The sequence below is a fragment of the Pectinophora gossypiella genome, chromosome 18 (assembly GCF_024362695.1).
Source record: "Pectinophora gossypiella chromosome 18, ilPecGoss1.1, whole genome shotgun sequence".
NCBI classification, from domain to species: domain Eukaryota; kingdom Metazoa; phylum Arthropoda; class Insecta; order Lepidoptera; family Gelechiidae; genus Pectinophora; species Pectinophora gossypiella.
In genome coordinates, this window is record NC_065421.1 from 8,049,523 (window position 1) to 8,069,609 (window position 20,087).

Here is a 20,087-nt window from a genome sequence, read left to right on the forward strand (position 1 = left end):
GAGTGCAACGTTATTTCAGAGTAGGCTGTACAAATATATATCCCTTGTATAAAAAAATAAAATAAAGTAGCGTTCAAATCTTGTGTTAATACAAATTAATATTATTTAAAATATTTTAATAAACATGTTTGTTATAACTCCAAATAAACAAAAATGTGGCTAAATGTGGCTAAATTTTAGTGATGGCTAAATCTCGCGCAATATCACCAAAACAAGAAAGGAAAGAATTACATTTTATTATTTTTTTATAGGTGAACGCAGCCGCTTTTTGATCACTCATGGCTGCCATTTGCTGTGTTCTGTCATTCTTTTGATGTTATTGAATAGGAGGTTTTTGTTAAAAAGTCTCGTTTTTGAACAAATTACAAGAACAGTTTTATTGATGTGATACTTTACTAGCTATTATCCTTTTAATTTTCAATATGTACTGCAAACTAGTTGGATTTTCATGTGAGAATTGCCTTTTGTACATCTACGTTTGTTATTGGTTATCAGTGTTTATTTTTGACTTGTATTTGTTACAAGAAGCTCGGGAAAATTTTCTACAACGTTACTGGCACTGTAGAAAGTCTTGAATCCCTGAAATATGCGGAAAACAATTATGAATAATTCGCAACTTTGACAGATGTCAATGTATTGTCAGCCTGAGGAAACTTATATTTTCTCAAAAAAGCAAAATATTTCTGTTTTATGATACATATCCAAGCTAGAAATAGTATTAGGAATGTATGCCAACTAATTTTGTTCGTTCATTTCAGTATGAAGCTATGGGACCAAATGAAATTTACATTTCATTGTAAAACCATTGTTTGTAGCACCGAGTTATAAAATGCATACAGTATGTCTTATTTGAGTACATCGGAAAATGTGGGGTAAGCGCTTTAAAGTCTTGTTCTACAACAATTCTGTTATTGTTGTTATTATTTATGACCTTACTGACTGCTATACAATAGGTAGTAATTATTAATTAAGCAGTAAACATTGCAGTATGGGGATACTACTGAATACTAATTACTGAATAGTTTTAATATAAGTTGAAGTTGTTTGTTGGTGTAGTGTCGCAATATTTAGTTGGTTATAATTATTATTACCATTGTAGTTTTTTCTATTCAATGATTAAATAGAGAATGTAATGAACTGAAAAGAATGTTTAAAATGTTACTCCTTTAGTTTCAGTGGTATTCCACAAAATATATCAGATGCAAGCTGTGCCACGCAGTACAAGATGGCAGTGGAGGGTGTTCCGGGTAGTTGCAGTGAAGTGAACATGTTCATTCATGACAGCTCAGGAGACGAGCAGACTTACATAACACACCTCAATGATAACTATTTCCATTCTAAATTTAAAATAGATCCCAACGAGTTATACACGTTCCACGACTCTGATGTTATTGCAGGAGAGATAACAGTCAGCCACACTGAAGATAACTTCATTTTCACTGATAATGATGTCAAGCCAAAACTCTTAGATAGTCCGAGCAAAGAAATCGATCTCATAGGTTCACTGACAAATGGAGAGGTTAAGGAGGAAATTAAGAAGGAAGTTGTCTCCAATGGGCACTATCAACACTTTAATTCAGTTACAAAATATCAAGATGTTAAGACTAAAGCAACTAACATTAAGGATAGTAAGACTTCAAATACCAAAGTTCCGAAAGCAAAGACTCAAAGTCAGAGTAAGGAGCCGACACACTCAAATTCTGTTTTTGAGATCCGGCGGCCAAGTGTTCATAGCCCTAAGGGACAAATCAACAATGCCACCGCACCTTCTTTTAGTAATAATGCCAGTATTATTAGTGATAATCCAAACTCTTCAACAAGTAATGTTAAGTCTGCATCTACACCCAAGTTGACAGGGTCAGAAACATTTCTGGATGTTTTTAAGAGAGAGCAAGGGTTGGTGGAGAGTCCTCCACTAGTTATAAAAACTGAGCCATGCCTGCCACCTCCTGTTAAAACATCTGCTCCTGTTTCTGGCAAAACTCCCATGCCAGCTGCAGTCAAAGTACCTCCAACTGTGGCAAAAATACCTGCAGCTGTTAAGAAAACACCAACAGGTGAATATGAGCATGAGTTGTTTCATTATTATATTGAAAAAATTAAAAAAGAAACATGAAATATGTACCATCAAAACATATATATAGCTAGCCTTATTTTAATTTGTAAATACTTAATTGAATATACATAGTACTGGATTTTTTCATCATTACAAGCAATAAGTATACTAATTCATAATAATTAATTCATTTGTGAAAGTCTGTATAAGTAGAAGTTGTATCTACGAGATTTCGAGACGGTATAGCACTAAACCATGTTTATTGAATGCTTTATAGTCTTCAATCTTTCTATAATTTTCCTAGCCGGCAAAAGTCTGGCAGTGAAGACAGCCACACAGCCGAAGCCGCGTCGTGGGCGGGGGCCGGCGCTCCACGAAGCGTTACAACGGATACCCGCGGCGCGGCGAGCGGTGGCCGAGCCGAACAGATCGTGGCATGCACCCGGTGAAGAACTGTTCCAATGTGGACCCTTGGATGATAAAAGACCTCTGCCATTTACGCTGGAGAGTAGTAGCAGCGATGATGATAACATGCCTGATTTTGGTAAATACTTTTATGCGGACTTTTAATAAACTTAACCCTGCGCATTACCGTGTACTTATATTATGGACTATCATTCCAAAATGTTAATTCAAACTATGCTACACTCAGTCAGTCAGTACTAACTGACGACATCCAAGAGTAGCATAATTTAAATTAAATTTTATTTGTTGTTTAAAGCAGTGCTAAAATAATATCGTCGTGATAGATCACAGGATTTTACTATTAATCTAATAGTTTTCAATTTTGGAATTTTCATCATAAAGTTCAATAAATATAATTATTATTCATTCTAAGTGTGTATAATAGTATTAAATTTGGAATGGGCTAATTTACACGCTGTAATTTCAACACGATAATTTCGCTGCTGTAAGTTACTTGAGAAATAAATCTTATTACATTTTTAGTTTCATACTTACAATTACGTATACTACGTCAGGAAAGAGGGACAACATCGTGTTGAGGACACTATATCTTGCGTTCTCAAACTCGAACAAAAAGCGCGGGAAAATTGTTGGGGGGAAAAAAAGCACTGTTTTTCGCAGCATTTTCCCTGTTTTTCTTTTTTAAGAATACACATAAGTAATGTGAGGTTGTAATACACAGAAGCGGGTGCTGGAGCAGTATGCGTGGAGGAGAGTGCGGCGGAGTCTCGAGGCGCGCGGCTGGCCCTGCGGCGGGCGGCGCTGCGGCGGCACGTGGCGCGTGCGCACACCACGCTGCGGCTGGCCAGGGACTATCGCCAACACCGGGCTCTGGCGTCGCTCATCAAGGTATCACGGGGTTAAAACGGTCACACCGAGCAAATAATTTATAAAAACAATATTGCTATTAAAATATTGCAATATTGTTATTATTGATATTTGACATTTGCGTACTTATATTGCCTTTTTATTCTACTACTCAACTCATCCGCCCAATCTGAGCACCCACTACTATGTATAGGCCTCCTCTCTTTAACGTCGTTCTTTGTGGTTGTGTGTGAACCACAAGTGATGTTTTCTGGCAAGGTCTGTGTAAGTTCGCCGGCGGATTGTAGAAAATTACTTAGAGATATCAGACGTAGTACGTAAGCTACCATACAAATATAGTTCTATGACCACTTCGGATCAACTCGGATCGGATAACATTTGCAGTATTACGAAAAGGTCCTTTTTTATATGACTCAAATACTCCCTCCAGAAACAGCTGCGCGGTCAAGGGTCATCTTGCCGCGTGCCCACTGAGACGGTGAACCAACTGCTAGCCATGCGGGGCATGCCCGCCGTGCTGACATCACAGGAGCGCCGCCGACTCAGGTGGGTGCGCTACCAACGTATACTCCAGCTCCAAGGTGGGTGCTTACGTCCATGTTGCTTTTGAAAGGAATTTGCAAGGAAGAAGAAACTAACCAGTGGCTACAAGTTGACTTTGATTACTTGTGGCTCTGCCCACCCCATTAGGAATTACGGGCGTGAGTTTATGTATGCATGTGACAAGACTAAAAGAAGGAGAATTAATTCAATGCTTTCAGTAGATTTCGCCGCTTATAAAGTTTTAAGTTATCCATGTTTTTTAAACGACTCGATGTCATTGTTAGTAATACGTAGTACATAGTCGTTGCATGAGTCATGTCAGGGGCCTTTGGCGGCTCAATAGTAACCCTGACACCAGGGTTGATGAGGTTGTTAATCCACCTCACAACCCACACTGTAGGAGAATATTGTTAGTAATTAGTGAAAATAGTAGTTTTAAAGATTACATGTTAGTATAGTGTTCTGTTCCGCAAAAGGTCACCGAACTTTATCCAAACAGCGCTATATAAAAATAAGTGCGCAATACCAACAAATGTGAAAAAACAATACTGCTTTTTTAGATGAATTGCTTCGATGTGGCTGGGTTAAATATAACCCAGAACTGGAATGTTAGCGATGTCATCACGATTTCGGCGTTTTTGTAGCCCGCACCTTCATATCAAAGCGCCGAGAACCAGACGTGTTAGAGTTGAACCGCACACTTACGCACGCTGTCCCCTTGTGGATTCTGCCGCGTGCGGTCGCTCTCTCTTGCTCTAGCAAATGACGGTTCGGAGTAAGGGAAAAGGATAGAAGTATAGGAAAGTGACTGACAGATGTAGTTTGTCCCTTAAGTGGTGCGTCTGTTGGAGCGGAATCGGGGAATGGTGCCGATTCTGGCAGACACATATTTAATCTTAATTTGACAGTTCTAATCATAGTGCCGTCCTTCTCTAACGATAAGTGTTAGAAAGAGACAGAGCTAATTTTAGAATTCGAAGTCAAAGTAAATTAAAGTTGGTGTCAGATAGTATGAGCACCAATGGCGTTCCTTAGATCTCCAAATCCCCGTCGAAATATTTGTTAAGTATCCAGTTTCCTCTTGGTTAAATACATTTTGTTTTAAATTTTCCCTTAAAGTTTAGTTAAACTTATCGTATTTATTAAATCTAACTAATAGTTTGAATAAGTCACTGTGGTTTTGTGTAAGTCGCTGTAATCCTGTAAGCTTGCATCTCGTTTGAGTGATAGAATAGATGATTAAAAAAATGTAAGTATTAACGCTTTCATTGGTGTTGTTTCAAGCGGTTGGTTCGTATCGTGAATATCTAGGAACCAGGCATGCGTAACCATTAGTGAGTAACTAATTAACTTCCGTCGTTTGTGAATTTTGCGGTGATGTGATGTTTTCAATGAGTCACACCTGACTTTGAGGAAGATTTTTAATACATTTTTTTTCCTATAACTAGTTTGTATTTTTATGGGCAATTGTAATCTTTTTCAATTTTATTTTTCTTTTTTAATGTACTTATTTCATAGTTGGGCTGAAAAATGGTGTGAGTGTTAATTAGTTTTCTGATATACAATGCACTTGCAATAATATAAAAAAAAATACTAAAATTTTGTTTTATTTATTACCTAAAAAATTTACAGCTTTCAAAGCAAAATAGACTTAAAAATAACAACAGAGTGTACAGGTTATCACTAATACCATCAACATAGATAAAATCAGTTTCAATACCTCTGTTCAAAAGTGCTCACGTTGACATCCTAAATTCGATTACTTCTCTCTTTTTATTAATCTATTATTTATGCAAACATATACAAAAACACATAAACAAAAAAAGTGTAACAAAAACCAGAAACCAGAAAGGTTTGTACGTACACTACACCTAAGGAATCGTCATATTATCAAATTTTATCAAGACTTAGGTACCTACATTCAAGCTAACCGAGTTTTACATATCCCGAAGCGAACTTTCAACTAAATCTCATAAATTACAGGGAAAGCGGGTGGTCAGGCGGTGAGAGCGGGTCGACTCAGTCAACAACGGGCTCGTCATGTGCCGAGGAGAGATGTACGCAGCCGCCACTGCCGTGCGCGCGATACTGCCTATCGCACGTGACGCTGGAGCCAGAACAGCGGCTTTATGCAGCGTGTGCGGCGGTGTTCGCGGGGGGAGCGCGCTGCATGCAGCCCTTATTACCGCTGCAGGATCAGACACCACTGTGTGCTGAGCATGCTTGGAAACGAGTGAGTGTACCATAGAATTCTTATTATAGAGAGATGCCGCGCGAGCATAGACGGTGGGACCGAAATATGCACAAAACGAGCATATTATATAATAGGCCACGATAGTGTTATGAAACTTTCCTAAACATTCATTAATTCTTTGGTATCGCGCAACAACAACTAGCGCTTGTGTTACTACGCAATGAACGGCAGATAAATTGATGTAGCGCTTCAGCCAGCAATGTCTGGTGTTGGCAGCTTCACATGCCGACGTTATTTAACAGACGACTTGCGGACTCATATAAGTTATTACTGGGCATATAGAGGGCATATCTGTTGTTTCTATAGTATGTGGCCTGTACTGTCACGAATTCATAGCCCCGAAACACATTACCAAGACATTCCCTTGATCGTGTAGTCTGGGAAACCACACCTTATCGGTTGTCACGCAGGTGTGATGACAATTCTCGTGTTTTTTTGTTAACACTTTCACGGACGCAAGATCTACAGGATCCTAGGTGTCATACTATTATGAATGAAAGCTCAATGACCGGTGGCCAATGAAAGTACTAAGCCACTTTTTAACTACTGTATTGTCTACTATCAGGACAACTACGACAAGATATCCCGCGACAGTCGTCCGAAGAAGCCGGCGCCGGTGCGCAAGCGCGTGTGGCCGCCGCCGCCGCGCCCCCCGCGCCGCGCCAAGCGCCGCCGCCGCCCCCCGCCCGCGCGGCCCAAGCCCGCTTCCCTGCACTCGCTCTCAGGTATGACAACATGTTAAATCTAGTGTACGCAACACACGGGCTAGATAGAAGTCGAGTTCGTACTTCTTCTACTAAGGTAGGCTGAATAAGTTGGCAGACACAGCAGCAGCATAAGCTGAATAAGTTAGCAGTCCTCGGACACTGCATACAAACTAAATTCGCATGTGCATATTGGAATAAGCTGTATACTTTTAGCACGAAATAGACGTATCTGTCGTCTCTTTCGCGGTAGGTGGTGTAGTAGATATTTCTGTCTTGACGTCATTCCAATCAAGCTATGTTAAAATGGGTATGTAATGAAAAATATATACTTTTTGATTGTTATCAACAACCCTATATAACATGATGGGAATATCCATGACTCTTGTGGGGTGTAAGGTCGATCACTGAGTTCATTAACTGACCGAACTGTATATTATACTGTGAATGTAACTGCTAAGATTATAAAAAAACAATCTCATTTTACGGTCCGACTTATTTTGGAATTTTATTTATGAATTAAGTAACAACGAGTACGACGTTTGAGCATTTTTATTGATGACAGAGGACAGTATTTCCATACAAACTCCAAAGAAAACTTTCGTTTTGACGTTTCGTAAAAAGTATCTTATTTGACTAAGTAACATTCGGTGTTAGGACACGATTTCTTACAATATTTTGTTTACGTTTGTTTCTAGAAATCAACGTGTGCTCGAATTCGTCGACTTACGACAGCTCCGAGGACACCACGATGGGCGGGCTCAGTGAAACTGAGTACATCACTTCAGCGGGGAATTCGCATGAATTAGGTATGCATTGTATATCTGCTTAATACAGCGTGTGAGAGCCCTCAGCGGTCCCCAATCCGGCCAAGTAATTAATACCGTTTGTGGTAAATCTACAATAAGTCATGGTGGGAAATAGGCGTAAGTTTATGTATGTATGTATGTACGGTGACGACACTTTTATTCCATGTCACATTAACTTTTTGACAAATTAAACCGTAAGTCTCATTATATGTCAAATATGATACTGCGACAGGGTTCTAAAGTGGGTACATGATATTAGGCTACGGGAACAGTTTTTTAAAACTTGTGTTTTTTCCCCACTGCCATTAATGGTCTACCAAAGAGTATTTACTTTATTTTTTATTTTTTTCTCCAGAAGTGGAAGTGGGTCAGGTGCCGCCGGATGATATACTGGATCCAGCTGTTCTCAGTCAGATCCCCGACGAAGCTTTCACCGAATTCTTTAATCAAGGTAAGCACTAACCAAAGTGTATGCGCAGCAGGTTATTAAACGGTTTTATTTATTTATATTTTATTGATTACTATTTCCCTGGAGTTATCCCGTTTTCACAGGGTCGGCTTACCTAACCTGAAGATTTGACAGTTCCGGTTTTTTATAGAAGCGACTGCTTGTCTAAACTTCCGACCCTCGAAGGGAAAACCAGCTCAATACAGGTTAGGTGACATACCTCCGAAACGCGTTTCTCGGGAACGAGACGACGTTTTCCATCACCGCTGATCATGATGAGTCTTATAACATAAGCTCATAACTATATTCCAATAGGGTAGTCAGAAATACATCCATAGTAAGTTTATCTAAGTACCCACCCCTCAGCTAGATTTCCGTTAGACCAACGTGATAGGAGGTTAGCCGTATGGCCGTCTATAAAAAGAAAAACTCATTGGTGCAAGTCCGGTTTGGTTAGGTTAAGCTTTGGGAACATTCCCAGCAGTAAAAAGGAGTAAAAGTTGTGTAAAAAGAACTTTATTACATAGCCACATATGATCAGAGTACAAGAAAGAACAATTGAAAAACAGCAGCCAGTGTCCTTACTATTACAGAGTTTTTGTTACGAATTAGGCGCATTAGGATTGAGGTGAGGATTGAGGAGCTCGGTGGCGCAGCGGTAAACGCGCTCGGTCTGCGATTGTTGAAGTTAAGTAACTTTCGCAAAGGCCGGCATTAGGATGGGTGACCACGAAAAAAAAGTTTTCATCTCGAGCTCCTCCGTGCTTCGGAAGGCACGTTAAGCCGTTGGTCCCGGCTGCATTAGCAGTCGCTAATAACCATCAATCCGCACTCCTTAAACCAACACAAGGCCCACGTGATGGTTTAAGGACCGATCTCCCTATCCATCCATAGGGAAGGCCCGTGCCCCCCAGCAGTGGGGACGTTTATGGGCTGGTGATGATGAGGCTAATTCTCATTATGGCAAGCGACTCGCAAATGGCCTACTTCTCATTATGGCAACTTCTCATTTTGGCTACTTCTGATTAGGGCTACTTCTCACTTAGGCTTCCTCTCACTAGGGCTACTTCTCATTAAGGCTACTTCTGCAGGAACATTTCCACTTTGGGAACATTACCGAGCACGGCGTATCACTGATAGCGGGTATATGTTTGTTTGGTTAGCGGAAGGCGGAGCAACGTTCGCGGAGAGCTCGGAGCTGGCGGCGGCGCTGGAGGCGGTGCTAGACGAGCGCGGGCTTGACGAACGCGCGCTCGACTCCATCGCCGACTGCCTCTCACCACAGCACCACCACCATAAGAACAAGGTATGTGGGATCAATAACCAAGTAAAACATTTTCTGTAATACAACTGGGGGTTAAAAAGGACACTTTGAAAAGAACCATCTAGGATAGCAATATTCATATTTGACATTTGTTAATATTGCGCATTTATTTTTATATGCGCAATTCTCAAAATGCAATATGGTTTTTTAGATGAATTGCTTCGATGTGGCCTTGTTATTATTTTAAGAAAAACCTTACGCGGTCCGTAGCACATGCCCGTTACAATCTAAAACTATTTTCCATTCCCTCTCCTACATTCACTCATTTCTATTCATTCACAACCTCATTCATTAATCACTCACCAGTCACATTCACAAACCAACATACGTCAAAGAGTTACAAGCATCGGAATGCCAAGATGTTTACGATGGTCGAGGATAAGGGTATGCCAGAATCAGGTAGGCCAATGTTAAGTGTTTTAAAATACGGGCCGTATCTATTGCCGCTAACCGGGCATATATCATGAAACCAATTAACAACAACAATTGATAACAATTATTTATGATCCAAACATGAATTCAAATACTCTCATGTACTCATGCATGTAACAGAATCTTTAAAATATCTAATTACCTTTTTCTTCTAGATCCAGCAACTGCCGGCAGTGAGCATGCAATCGAGCGCGCCGTCATAACACAGTAATTTAGAGTTATGTTAAGCTAAACTATGTACCTACTACATATAAACCTTAGGAACAAATTCGATATTCGTAGTCTCAAAAGTTGGAATATTTTTCTTCATGCTTTAAGTTTATATGTAAGGGGAACGGTATGTATGTGTGATATTTGATTCTGGGTAACTTTAACAGGATTTGGTGTAGTTTGTGCTTTCGATGATCAGGCATCGATCATATCATGATGACAATATAGCTTGAAGGATGCAGTGTATTGTGGGCATGAAATATTTCTTATAATTGTACAGTGATTTGCTTTCTACTTGATTCAACAAGGAACATTGGTACCGATTTTGGCAGTTTTAATTTAGCTCGCCAGATTCAAAACTAGCTCTTATCTCTTTCTTGTACGTATCGTAAGTAAAGGACAGCACTATTTTTTAAAACGGTCAAACAAAATTAAAATGAGTTTTGTTGGTCAGAATAATCACCAATATCTCTATAACGTGGTCATGAATGTAGTGTTAAGAATCTACTACCGATCGTCCAACGAAAGTTTTCACGTTAATAATAATATTGTTCTGATAAAATAGACTGTGTCTAATGTATTTCTGTGTGCGTGTGACTGAAATAAATGTTACTGTTATAATATTAGATAGTGGTTGAAAGTACACAAAGCTAACATGTTAGGGAATTAAATAAATGTGTGGATGTAAATGATAAGAAAAATCAAGATAACTTGATGTCACACCTCATGTTTCCCGTTCGTCCGATCGGTCGATCGGTGGACCGGGCAATCGGTCCAATGGGATTTATTTTTCCCTTTTAACCGAGGTGTTAGCTTAGTATGACAAATGAGAAGAAAAAGTCTCACTGGATCGATCGATCGGTCGAACGGGAAACACCTTTAAATATAACCGTAGTAGAATAAACCAGATTATGTTGTTGCTTCAATCCGCAAGTAACGAATAATATAACATCTTTTATATAACGTCTGAGGGCCTCAATATGCCAGAACGTACCACTCACATAGTCGAGTCCGTTCATCACAGTTATAGCTTTACTATTTCCAGAGAAAGAAAAAAACTAGAATTCTACTCGACTTATTTTTTTCAAACACAGATCCCAAAGGCTTTTTTGGTCTAACAGAAAGCTCGTTGAGGTGTGGGTACTTAGTTCATCTTGCGATAGATGTACGGTCATGAGCAATATAATGTACCCACTTTAGGACTCTGTCGCACTAACATATTTGACATTTAGTGAGACTTACAGTTCAATTTGTGAGAAAAGTTAATGTGACATGGTACCAAAGTGTATACATATTAATGCACGTGACCGTAGCTCTGACTATCGTAATTGGGATTTAGTCTTAAGCTTATTTAAAAAAATATATGAACTTGGGATGTCGACTATAAGAACTACTCTGTTTTATTCTATCTACCACAGTAAAAAACACAACATTAAAATCTGTCAATATTTATCAGCCTTCAAACTAAAATGTATTCAAAGGTATCAAGCTGTTTCCAACAAACTATTAAAGTCCAGTGGCATTTCGAGGCCGCCTTCGATTGTCTTCATAGACTAGTTTAGGAAATTGTTGACGCGTAGAAAATGTGTTGCATGTCGGTATGGAGTGTGTTAGGTAAGTTATAGATAGGTGCGGTTAGAAAAATGAATTTGTACTTTCTGCGAGTAGCATAGTGCCCAAACTTGTTTCGTAAAGCTGTTGGTAATTGTTATGTCAATTAACGGTAAGCGTACTATCAAACCGCTTCTCTGGTGCACTAAACTGTGTTGCGTAAGTATGCGCGGCGTGATTTTCAATCATCTAATCCTAAAAATAGATCTTGCAGTTTTACTTAATAGGTTTATGACATGTAGTGAACCCTAGCATGCATTACGGACCCTGCTTTTGGAAGAATACATTTTATTATTAAAAATAAATTACGTTTCCTCTTGATGTGACAAGCAGTTACCATTTCTATAATGGTTTGACTAGTCTGCCATTTTGTTCTCACATGTCAAACTACACGCGCAAACTCACTTTCATCCAGCACTGAAGATCCGTGCCGGCGTTTTTGCTGGGTTTTCAACTTTCCACCAAATTGGAGAGGAGAGTAGACGAGGGAGTATGTACAGAGGTCGAATTACCACGAGAGCGATAAAGCGTTTTCTCTCTCCCTTTCTGGCATCAATCAATCATCGGGTAAATTCGCGCAACCCCAGTTCTGTATCATGCTAGGGCATCCTTCTCGGGGCTATCTTCATAGTAAAATTGCATCGTAAGGCGACAAGTATAGGGTATGGAATGCAATGGGCAAGGCAAAGACTTCCGAATGTTAAGTGACAAATACCAATGTTCGTTTTGACCCTACGATAATGAAGTGGTCAATTTACGGTCTGATGTCGGAGATGGGTCTTCAAACTTATATGTAAGATATCATTGCCGTATCAGTGTTTCACAAAGGGCCGTGAGTTAGCCACTTTAAAGACTTGGCTACACCAAAGGCAGTAGCGTAGGCGCGGCTAGGCAGTTTGAACGCGGTCGCATCGCAGTTCACAGTAGGTTAGTGATTTATTGAAAAAAAAATCCCAATGATTATATGATTCCGTAGATAAATGTTACAGAAACACAACGCTGTGGGAGAGTATTGCACGGGAATTAAATATAACAACTGAACGCGGTTGTAACACGGAGACTCATTGAAACTGACCCACGCTGCTTCTGACCTACTTCTGCTTTTGTTGTGGCGAAGCCTTAAACATAAAATCTGTAGATAATAAAGCACTAGCGCTCACTAGCGCCTGTGGCACCATAGTTGTTTATGTCCGGAAACTCGGTACCGTATATGTGCATTGAGCTGTAATCTTTGACATTTACTTGGCGTAATTTGTGCAACTGAAGCTTTACTACTAGGGCCGAATTCATAAATCACATTTGACAGCGTCGGACTCATAATAAACGAGAGACTTAAAGAAAATTAAACCTTATAACTACGAGAAAATCTATAAATTGGTCCTACATATAGTAGGTTTTATTATCTATGGATTTTACGGTTTGTTGTAGGGAGTGTATCCACAATGGTGCCTATACAAATAATAATAAAAAAATAATTGTCCTATTCAAAAATACATGTGATAGTTTTGTTATGTATGAATAATATTTAGCCGTATGTCAGTCTGTACTAAATTTAAAGTGTTAAAAAGTACCACTTGTTAATTCAACATTGAACTATCACACCATCGTATATTTATTAAGACTACTTTAAAAAAAAACAATGTTTTAGAAATGTAGTAATTGGGACATTATTAGCATTTTGTAAAATAGTAAAGCAGTACAAAAGGTATCTGGCGACCCGTGCCGTTCATTTCTGCATAGATATTTTTGCACTTCCTACTCTAATGAGAGACTTTGTGGCTACGTTCACCAAAAACAATATAGAGGGCGTTGTACAGTTTCTACGTGATACTTACCTATTTTCTCATTACTCTGGTACATAATTATTCCAAAATACAATGTAATGACAGAAACATACATTTAAATAATAGGCTAGTTTCCAACTAGTCAAATCAGTTACTTTTTACTAAACGTCAAAACACGAAATTACTATGGAATTCGTATGAAAAAGCACACTGTGACGTCATAGAGAAACGTGACAAAATGTCGGACTTATTATTACGTTTTTCTTGATTAAAATTCATTAATAAGTTAAATAGAAAAATGAAAATGTTTTTCGTTAGTAGTAAATCTGTATTTATTTAGTAAACAGAATTTCATAATTTATCTTAAACCTAGTACACAACCCAATTGTTGCTACCTATATTGATTTTGATCAGAAGAACAATGGGTGGAAAATGTAATTGTGCCTGGGTGTAATAAAAAGGGTCATTATTTATACCCAACAACAAAGATAAAAGATGCATATTGTCTGTTACCCATGAAATTAGAAGGTTAAATGAAGAAAAATCTGTACAGCGCCATCTATATTGTTTTGGAGGAACATAGTCTGGAAATTCCCTCATTCATATAATATTTCAATTTGTTTTTGAATAAACAACTCGCCGGTAAATGACTTTGTCGTCATAGCGTTATAAACAGAACCAAATAAAAATATTTTTGTAAAAGTTTATGTTCCTAAGTAAATCTTATGTGATTATTTTATGGCTGAATTGAGTTTAATTTGTCTAGTATTCAATTGGTATTTTAGTAGTAATATCTAAAATGTAATTTTATTTATATTAATTGGTTTAACAAAAATTCAATGGGAAGTACATATTTATTTTGCTTATCTTAAAAAAGCAGATGAGTGTTTCGTTTATATATTTTTGCATTTGATCATAACATTTTTATTTATAAACTTGGTATACTATAATTATAGTGGTATATAGACATCATGCAATAATTTAGGAAATGTATAGTACTGACTGTATAATTGTGTGGTATGTCCTGGGTTAAGTCAACTATTCGCTAGTATAGAATTTCGACGTGTTCTTTTAATTCGAATATGTATTGAGCGAAGCCTTGGCATTCACGATTACTGTGTAAAGTAAAACTGCTATACCAACTGCATAGATATCTTTACTATATTCTTTATTTAAACCAAACATTAAATCCGTGATAGTTCTGTTCGGAGATCGCGTGCCCCAGTTCAGGGTCTAAACCACGGAATTCGACTTTGAGTTAGAATTCATGTTTGGATAAGTAGATAATTGAAATCACGTGGTGGCAATAAGCTCGCCGTCTATTATATGGACTTAAACATAGCTGACGAGAAATATGTTAAACTAACTAGACAAAATATGAAACTATTTAATAATAATAAGATTTATTGGTTTCAGGGTCGTAGTATGTCAAGGCATCTCTCTCATATCTAGACTTATGTAGTATATAGGGACGGAAAGTGAATGCTTATGTATGACTGATGGCACAAACATGCCTACATAGGAGGAGGGTGTTTTTGGAGTAAATAATAAGTGAGAACTCAAGACAGTAAAGCGAATAAATCTAGATAAAAATACTATTGATTTGTTTTCTATCTAAGGTGGTGGTAAAAAAAACATCCGAGATTCTGAAGAGGTTGAAAAAAAATGATTGTACCTAACACCGACACAGTTTTCGTTGCAAACATTTTGAGTCCTCAAAAAAGACGCGAGAAGCTCGGTGAGGCGTGGGTACGTTCATCTTGCGATAAATGTACCTCTGACTACCCCAATTGGACTCACGACAATATAGACGTGAGCTTATGTTGTTATGTAACAATGACGTCATCGTAAGCAGTCACTATTCGCCCTATATAAGATAACAGATACGCTTAATTCTCCATATGCAGTACCTGCACTTTCGTTTTATAACAATATACAAAATACAATAGATATAGGAACGTGTAATAATTGTATGTATGTATTTTACGTGCTAGTTATTTATTGTTTGTACTTTTGTAGATCAAAATATCGAATTGACTGCGCTTAGGGAGATTAACGTAATGTAAGTAATATTTTGCACCTTTAGTTAAGGTTAGTTTGTATCGCGCCTGAGTTGTGAACTTAAGGGAAATTGGATAGCTTGTGTCGTACGATGCTGCACTGCAGTTTTGACAAGCATGTTTCATGTTCTACGGGTAGGTACGGCAAAAAAGCCTTGGGCGTTTTCACACTACATCCGATTCTCATCAGCTCCAAGTCGTCGTAAAAAAATACTTAGAGAGTTGAGAATTTAAAATGATTAAAACACATGATAACGGGTTCTAACCGCGTTTAAATCAGGGATATGAGACTCGTGATATTTCGACACTGTTGCAAGTGCCATGATCACGGGATGACTAACACATGTTTAAAACAATGTTTAAAATGTTGTTACTGTCTTGTTTTTGTGTGGCGTCCTTTTATAGTAAACAATTTTAATTCTATTCTATTTCTGATGACGAATATCGGATGTAGTGCGTAAGCTACCTTACGAATATCTCTACGACCACTTCGAATTCGTCATTAGACGGAATCGGATCGGATAAAAATAGCTTGAGTAGATTGACAGCTGTCAGCTGTTTTCAACTATAACACTTTTCCCGATATGCCCTATTCGCACTAGACTGTATACTATATCTCAGTCTTGACGTCATTCTAATCAAGTTATTTTTGACCGGGTGTAATAGACTGTTGTAGTGTTGAGTGCTTAAACATTACACCCGCCGTCGGCTATGGTCTTTGTTCGAGTTAGTAGCGTTTACTTTTTTTTCGATATTAGTGCTAATTCCAGTACACAGCATGTAATTTTATTTTAAGTTTTGCCGGTTATTTTCTTATCCGCTGAAAAAGAAAGGGACGGGTAATCGACAGGCATACAATTTATGCAGAAAACGTAAATTTTAGGCAGCAATCTAAAACAACTGCAATTTAACCTCTCATATGCCGAGATACCAGACACAATAGATTTTACATTGTGTCTGGTCGAGATCCGCGTTCCGGCGTTCGAAAGATTAAGTCGAGAGCACACGTCAAACGGGTTGCATACCAGCGAGATACCCATTTGATTCACCCGGTTATTCATTCGATTATTCATTTCAAAATAAGCAGCCACCAATCATCCGTCCCTTTCCTTTTCGGCGGATAAGAAAATGATAGGTAAAACTTAAAATAAAATTAGATGGTTGCTTCAGGAATTAGCACCATTATAAACTTAAATTTGGCAACATAGATAGTAGGCGTCCAATCGCAAGTCGGAATCTATCGAGTGTTGCCAGTTTCATATCCTAAAATGTAACCATTTCTGTTTGATGTCTTGTTAAAACTGTGTTGCAGTGTCTTTATAAAAAATAAAAATAAAGGGCGACTTTTTAATCTTTAGACTTTCACTTTTATTACTTGAAAACGGTTTTTATTTTCGATTTAGATTAAGACAATACGGGAGGTAATAATTACTCGAATATTATCTATTAGTGTATCAAAGTAGTTTGAGGTTGATAAAAGTATACTTACTTAATGGTTATATACGAGTTTTTGAATTACCTTGGAGGACTAAAAAACGTGAAAGATTTTCTAACGATTAAACATCTCACTCTTAGTATAATGTACTCTGTCACACGAATGGAGTAGAGGTTCCTTTGACCGTATATAATGTATGCTTCGACTGTCTCGGGGAGTAGTTTGTGATTGGACCGTGTGTTGTAGGCATTTAGGAAATGGTTTAATGTAAGTATCGGTGTTTAGCAGTTCGCGAGATTGTGGTAAATGTAAACAAATGTGTGTTACAAGTTTAGGCTGGTTTTCTTATGTTAATTGTCCAACTTCAACAGAGTACTTGCTTGGTTTAATTATATAAAGCAACATCAAAGTACCTACACATTTGCACACGAGTCTTTTTACAGCAAATATTCTGATACTGAAAATGTATTATATTTAATTATCTGGCAACACATTTGGGTAAATATTTGTTGTGTGGCAAACTCTTTGGTTGTCTATGATCTTCTAAAACAAAAGAGTACCTATCTAATGGTTTTACTTTTTACAAGTAATAATAGAATCTGCTTAAACTTGTAACGTCAATTTAAAAGTAAGGAAACTGCTACCTCTTTGAATGCCTGGACCCTGTTGTTGTTGTCTAATGGGTGTCTCAAGATGATGTTAAAAAAATAAAATAAACATAAAAAAACTTTGACTCTTATCTCAAGCTTTAATTCCATTTATTTTGAGTTTTAAACCTGTTGTTACACACCTGTGTGACCATTTCCTTACCTTTGTTATATTATTTTGCTGTACCTTACCTGGTAGTCTCGTTCTGTCTGGTTCCTAGTTTTAAAACTCGAGAATGGAAAAAGTTTTCATGGCTCTATAGGTCTTTTATTCTGAACACAAATTTGAATGAAATATAAATAGAAAACATGTCCTTTATCCGGACAGCGCGTTTCAAATGTATTTATAATTAAATCCGGTTTAGGAATAATTTTATCCGTACAGATAAGTATCAAGTTTAATTGTATTTTCTGCTGTTTTTGGACCACGGAGAGTGTCACTTACTAATAGGAATGTTGGTAAGATTGGTCGTTAGCCGAACTTGCATATTTATTCGTTAACTGCACGTATCTTAGTTTTAAAAACTCCAGGGCCCATTACAATACCCAAGCTGTCGGGTCCAATGCGTCAGGATCGGGCTGTGTAATAGCTCATCGGTGGGCGGGGCCACGATTTCGCCGTATGCCTGTATCTGAGGCCCGATGTTTTGGATAGTGTAATAAGCCCGTATGCCGCGTTTTATCACACAAGATACTGCAGCATGGGTCGTATCAATTGTGCATATTCATTTAACGTGTTGACATGCGTAGATGGATGGATATTCGAACACCGATAGGCTATATCATTACCGTTAACGCAATATCCTAAAATTGTTTGTCTTTTAGCAAATACCCAGATAGAACAGTGTATGTCGACAACTTACGTAAATTCTAACTGATAGGTCGTTCTTCTTTTTTATCGACAATAAACGGCACGTACGCACGGCACTGTAGGCACGTTAAGCCGTTGGTCCCGGTTACTACTTACTGATGTAAGTTAGTAGTCGTTACAGTTGTAAGTTAGTATGTCAAGCGTTTGGCGGCTCAATAGTAACTCTGACAGGGTTGATGGGGTTGGTAATCCACCTCACAACCCACACGATAGAAGATGATCGACAATAAAAATACATAATATATAATATCTTTAACGTTATAACGGCAATAAATATTTTAAAACATCATATAAAGATGTGTCTGTAGAGGACTATTGAGTGTTTCTCTTTATCTTGGTAATATACTTTTCTTTGCAGGGACATACTTTTTGTCGGAGACAGCATTTCGATTTACCACTCTGTCACAGGATTTTGTGACCAAAATCCTCGAACCTATAAGAGGACTATATTTTTGTACAAAAGAAAGATTAAATATAATTTTAAAACACTTGACTTATCAGAAAGGACAGATCATTGTTGATAAAATGGAACGACCCATTTGCAAAAAAATAAACGTAGGATATTTTTGCGTTTACGGTAATGATATGCGAACCACGCTTCTGGTATGCGAACCACCCAGATGTGTGTAAAGACTAGCCTAGCCTGAGCTTTGCATTATTCGAATGCACGCAAAACGTTACACGCCTCGCGGTCCCAAAAACAGAATTACTTATTTTAAAAAGGGCATTATTTTTCTAATCAAATCTTATTCAACTGTTACGCAATTTCTTCTCATGTGCCAACTACTTTCTTTCATCCTGGTAATCCAGCCCAAGAAATACGCTATCAAGAAATATAGGTTCTTAGGAATATCGTCTTAAGTACAAACGAAGCTTTGATATTTGTTCAGTCACTGTATTAATCAACTTTACCTATACAAAACGTTTGTATAGAAAGCTTTTGAGTCTACTCATTTCCAATTTACTTGACGACTTCACATTTTGATGTTAGTATCGATTGTATAATTCATTTAGGTACGTCCTTGATTCGTGAAGTGGTTCATCCTATCTACTTACCTTATTTTACGTCACTGGTCCCAATATTCAAGTCTGTTGTTAATTGAAACTAAAGTGAAGGTGTCATTCCCGCGGGTAATATTCAATTGTCCTTTCTATGTTTAATGAATAATTTGGTCTTGTACAGTCATGAGCAATATAATGTACCCACTTTAGGACTCTGTCGCACTAATATACTTGACGTTTACTGAGACTTACAGTTCAATTTGTCAAAAAAGTTGATGTGACATGGTACCAAAGTGTATACATATTAATGCTCGTGACCGTACGGTCTTTGTCTGCCCCGCATTGCTGATGCCACAGCGTGTATGTTTATGTACGTTCAACAATCCATAAAATAAAGATAAGCTAGAACTCAGGTATATTTTTATAATTAAGAACGCATTTTTAGTTGACTAGATATGTACAGCATTGTAATTAGGAAGATAGGACATCATTCTGTTTAAACCTGTAATTTATGTAGTAAAGAATAAATAACATTTTTTGTATTAAGTTGTTTAATTTACACACTACAATTTTACACAAATAAATACATTTTACAAAATATCTC

The 20,087-nt window shown here is 37.8% G+C and overlaps 1 protein-coding gene across 1 annotated transcript; it reads left to right on the top strand.

The window, feature by feature from the left end:
* Window positions 1–145: 145 nt before the first annotated feature.
* On the top strand, window positions 146–20,025 carry LOC126374787 (uncharacterized). Its single transcript, XM_050021506.1, has 12 exons — window positions 146–450; window positions 759–872; window positions 1,171–2,057; window positions 2,361–2,600; window positions 3,204–3,370; window positions 3,780–3,895; window positions 5,876–6,125; window positions 6,712–6,871; window positions 7,549–7,659; window positions 8,015–8,110; window positions 9,271–9,413; window positions 10,019–20,025. The coding sequence occupies exons 2-12, from the start codon at window positions 841–843 to the stop codon at window positions 10,064–10,066; spliced, it is 2,250 nt and encodes a 749-aa protein (XP_049877463.1). The 5' UTR covers window positions 146–450; window positions 759–840; the 3' UTR covers window positions 10,067–20,025.
* Window positions 20,026–20,087: the final 62 nt, after the last annotated feature.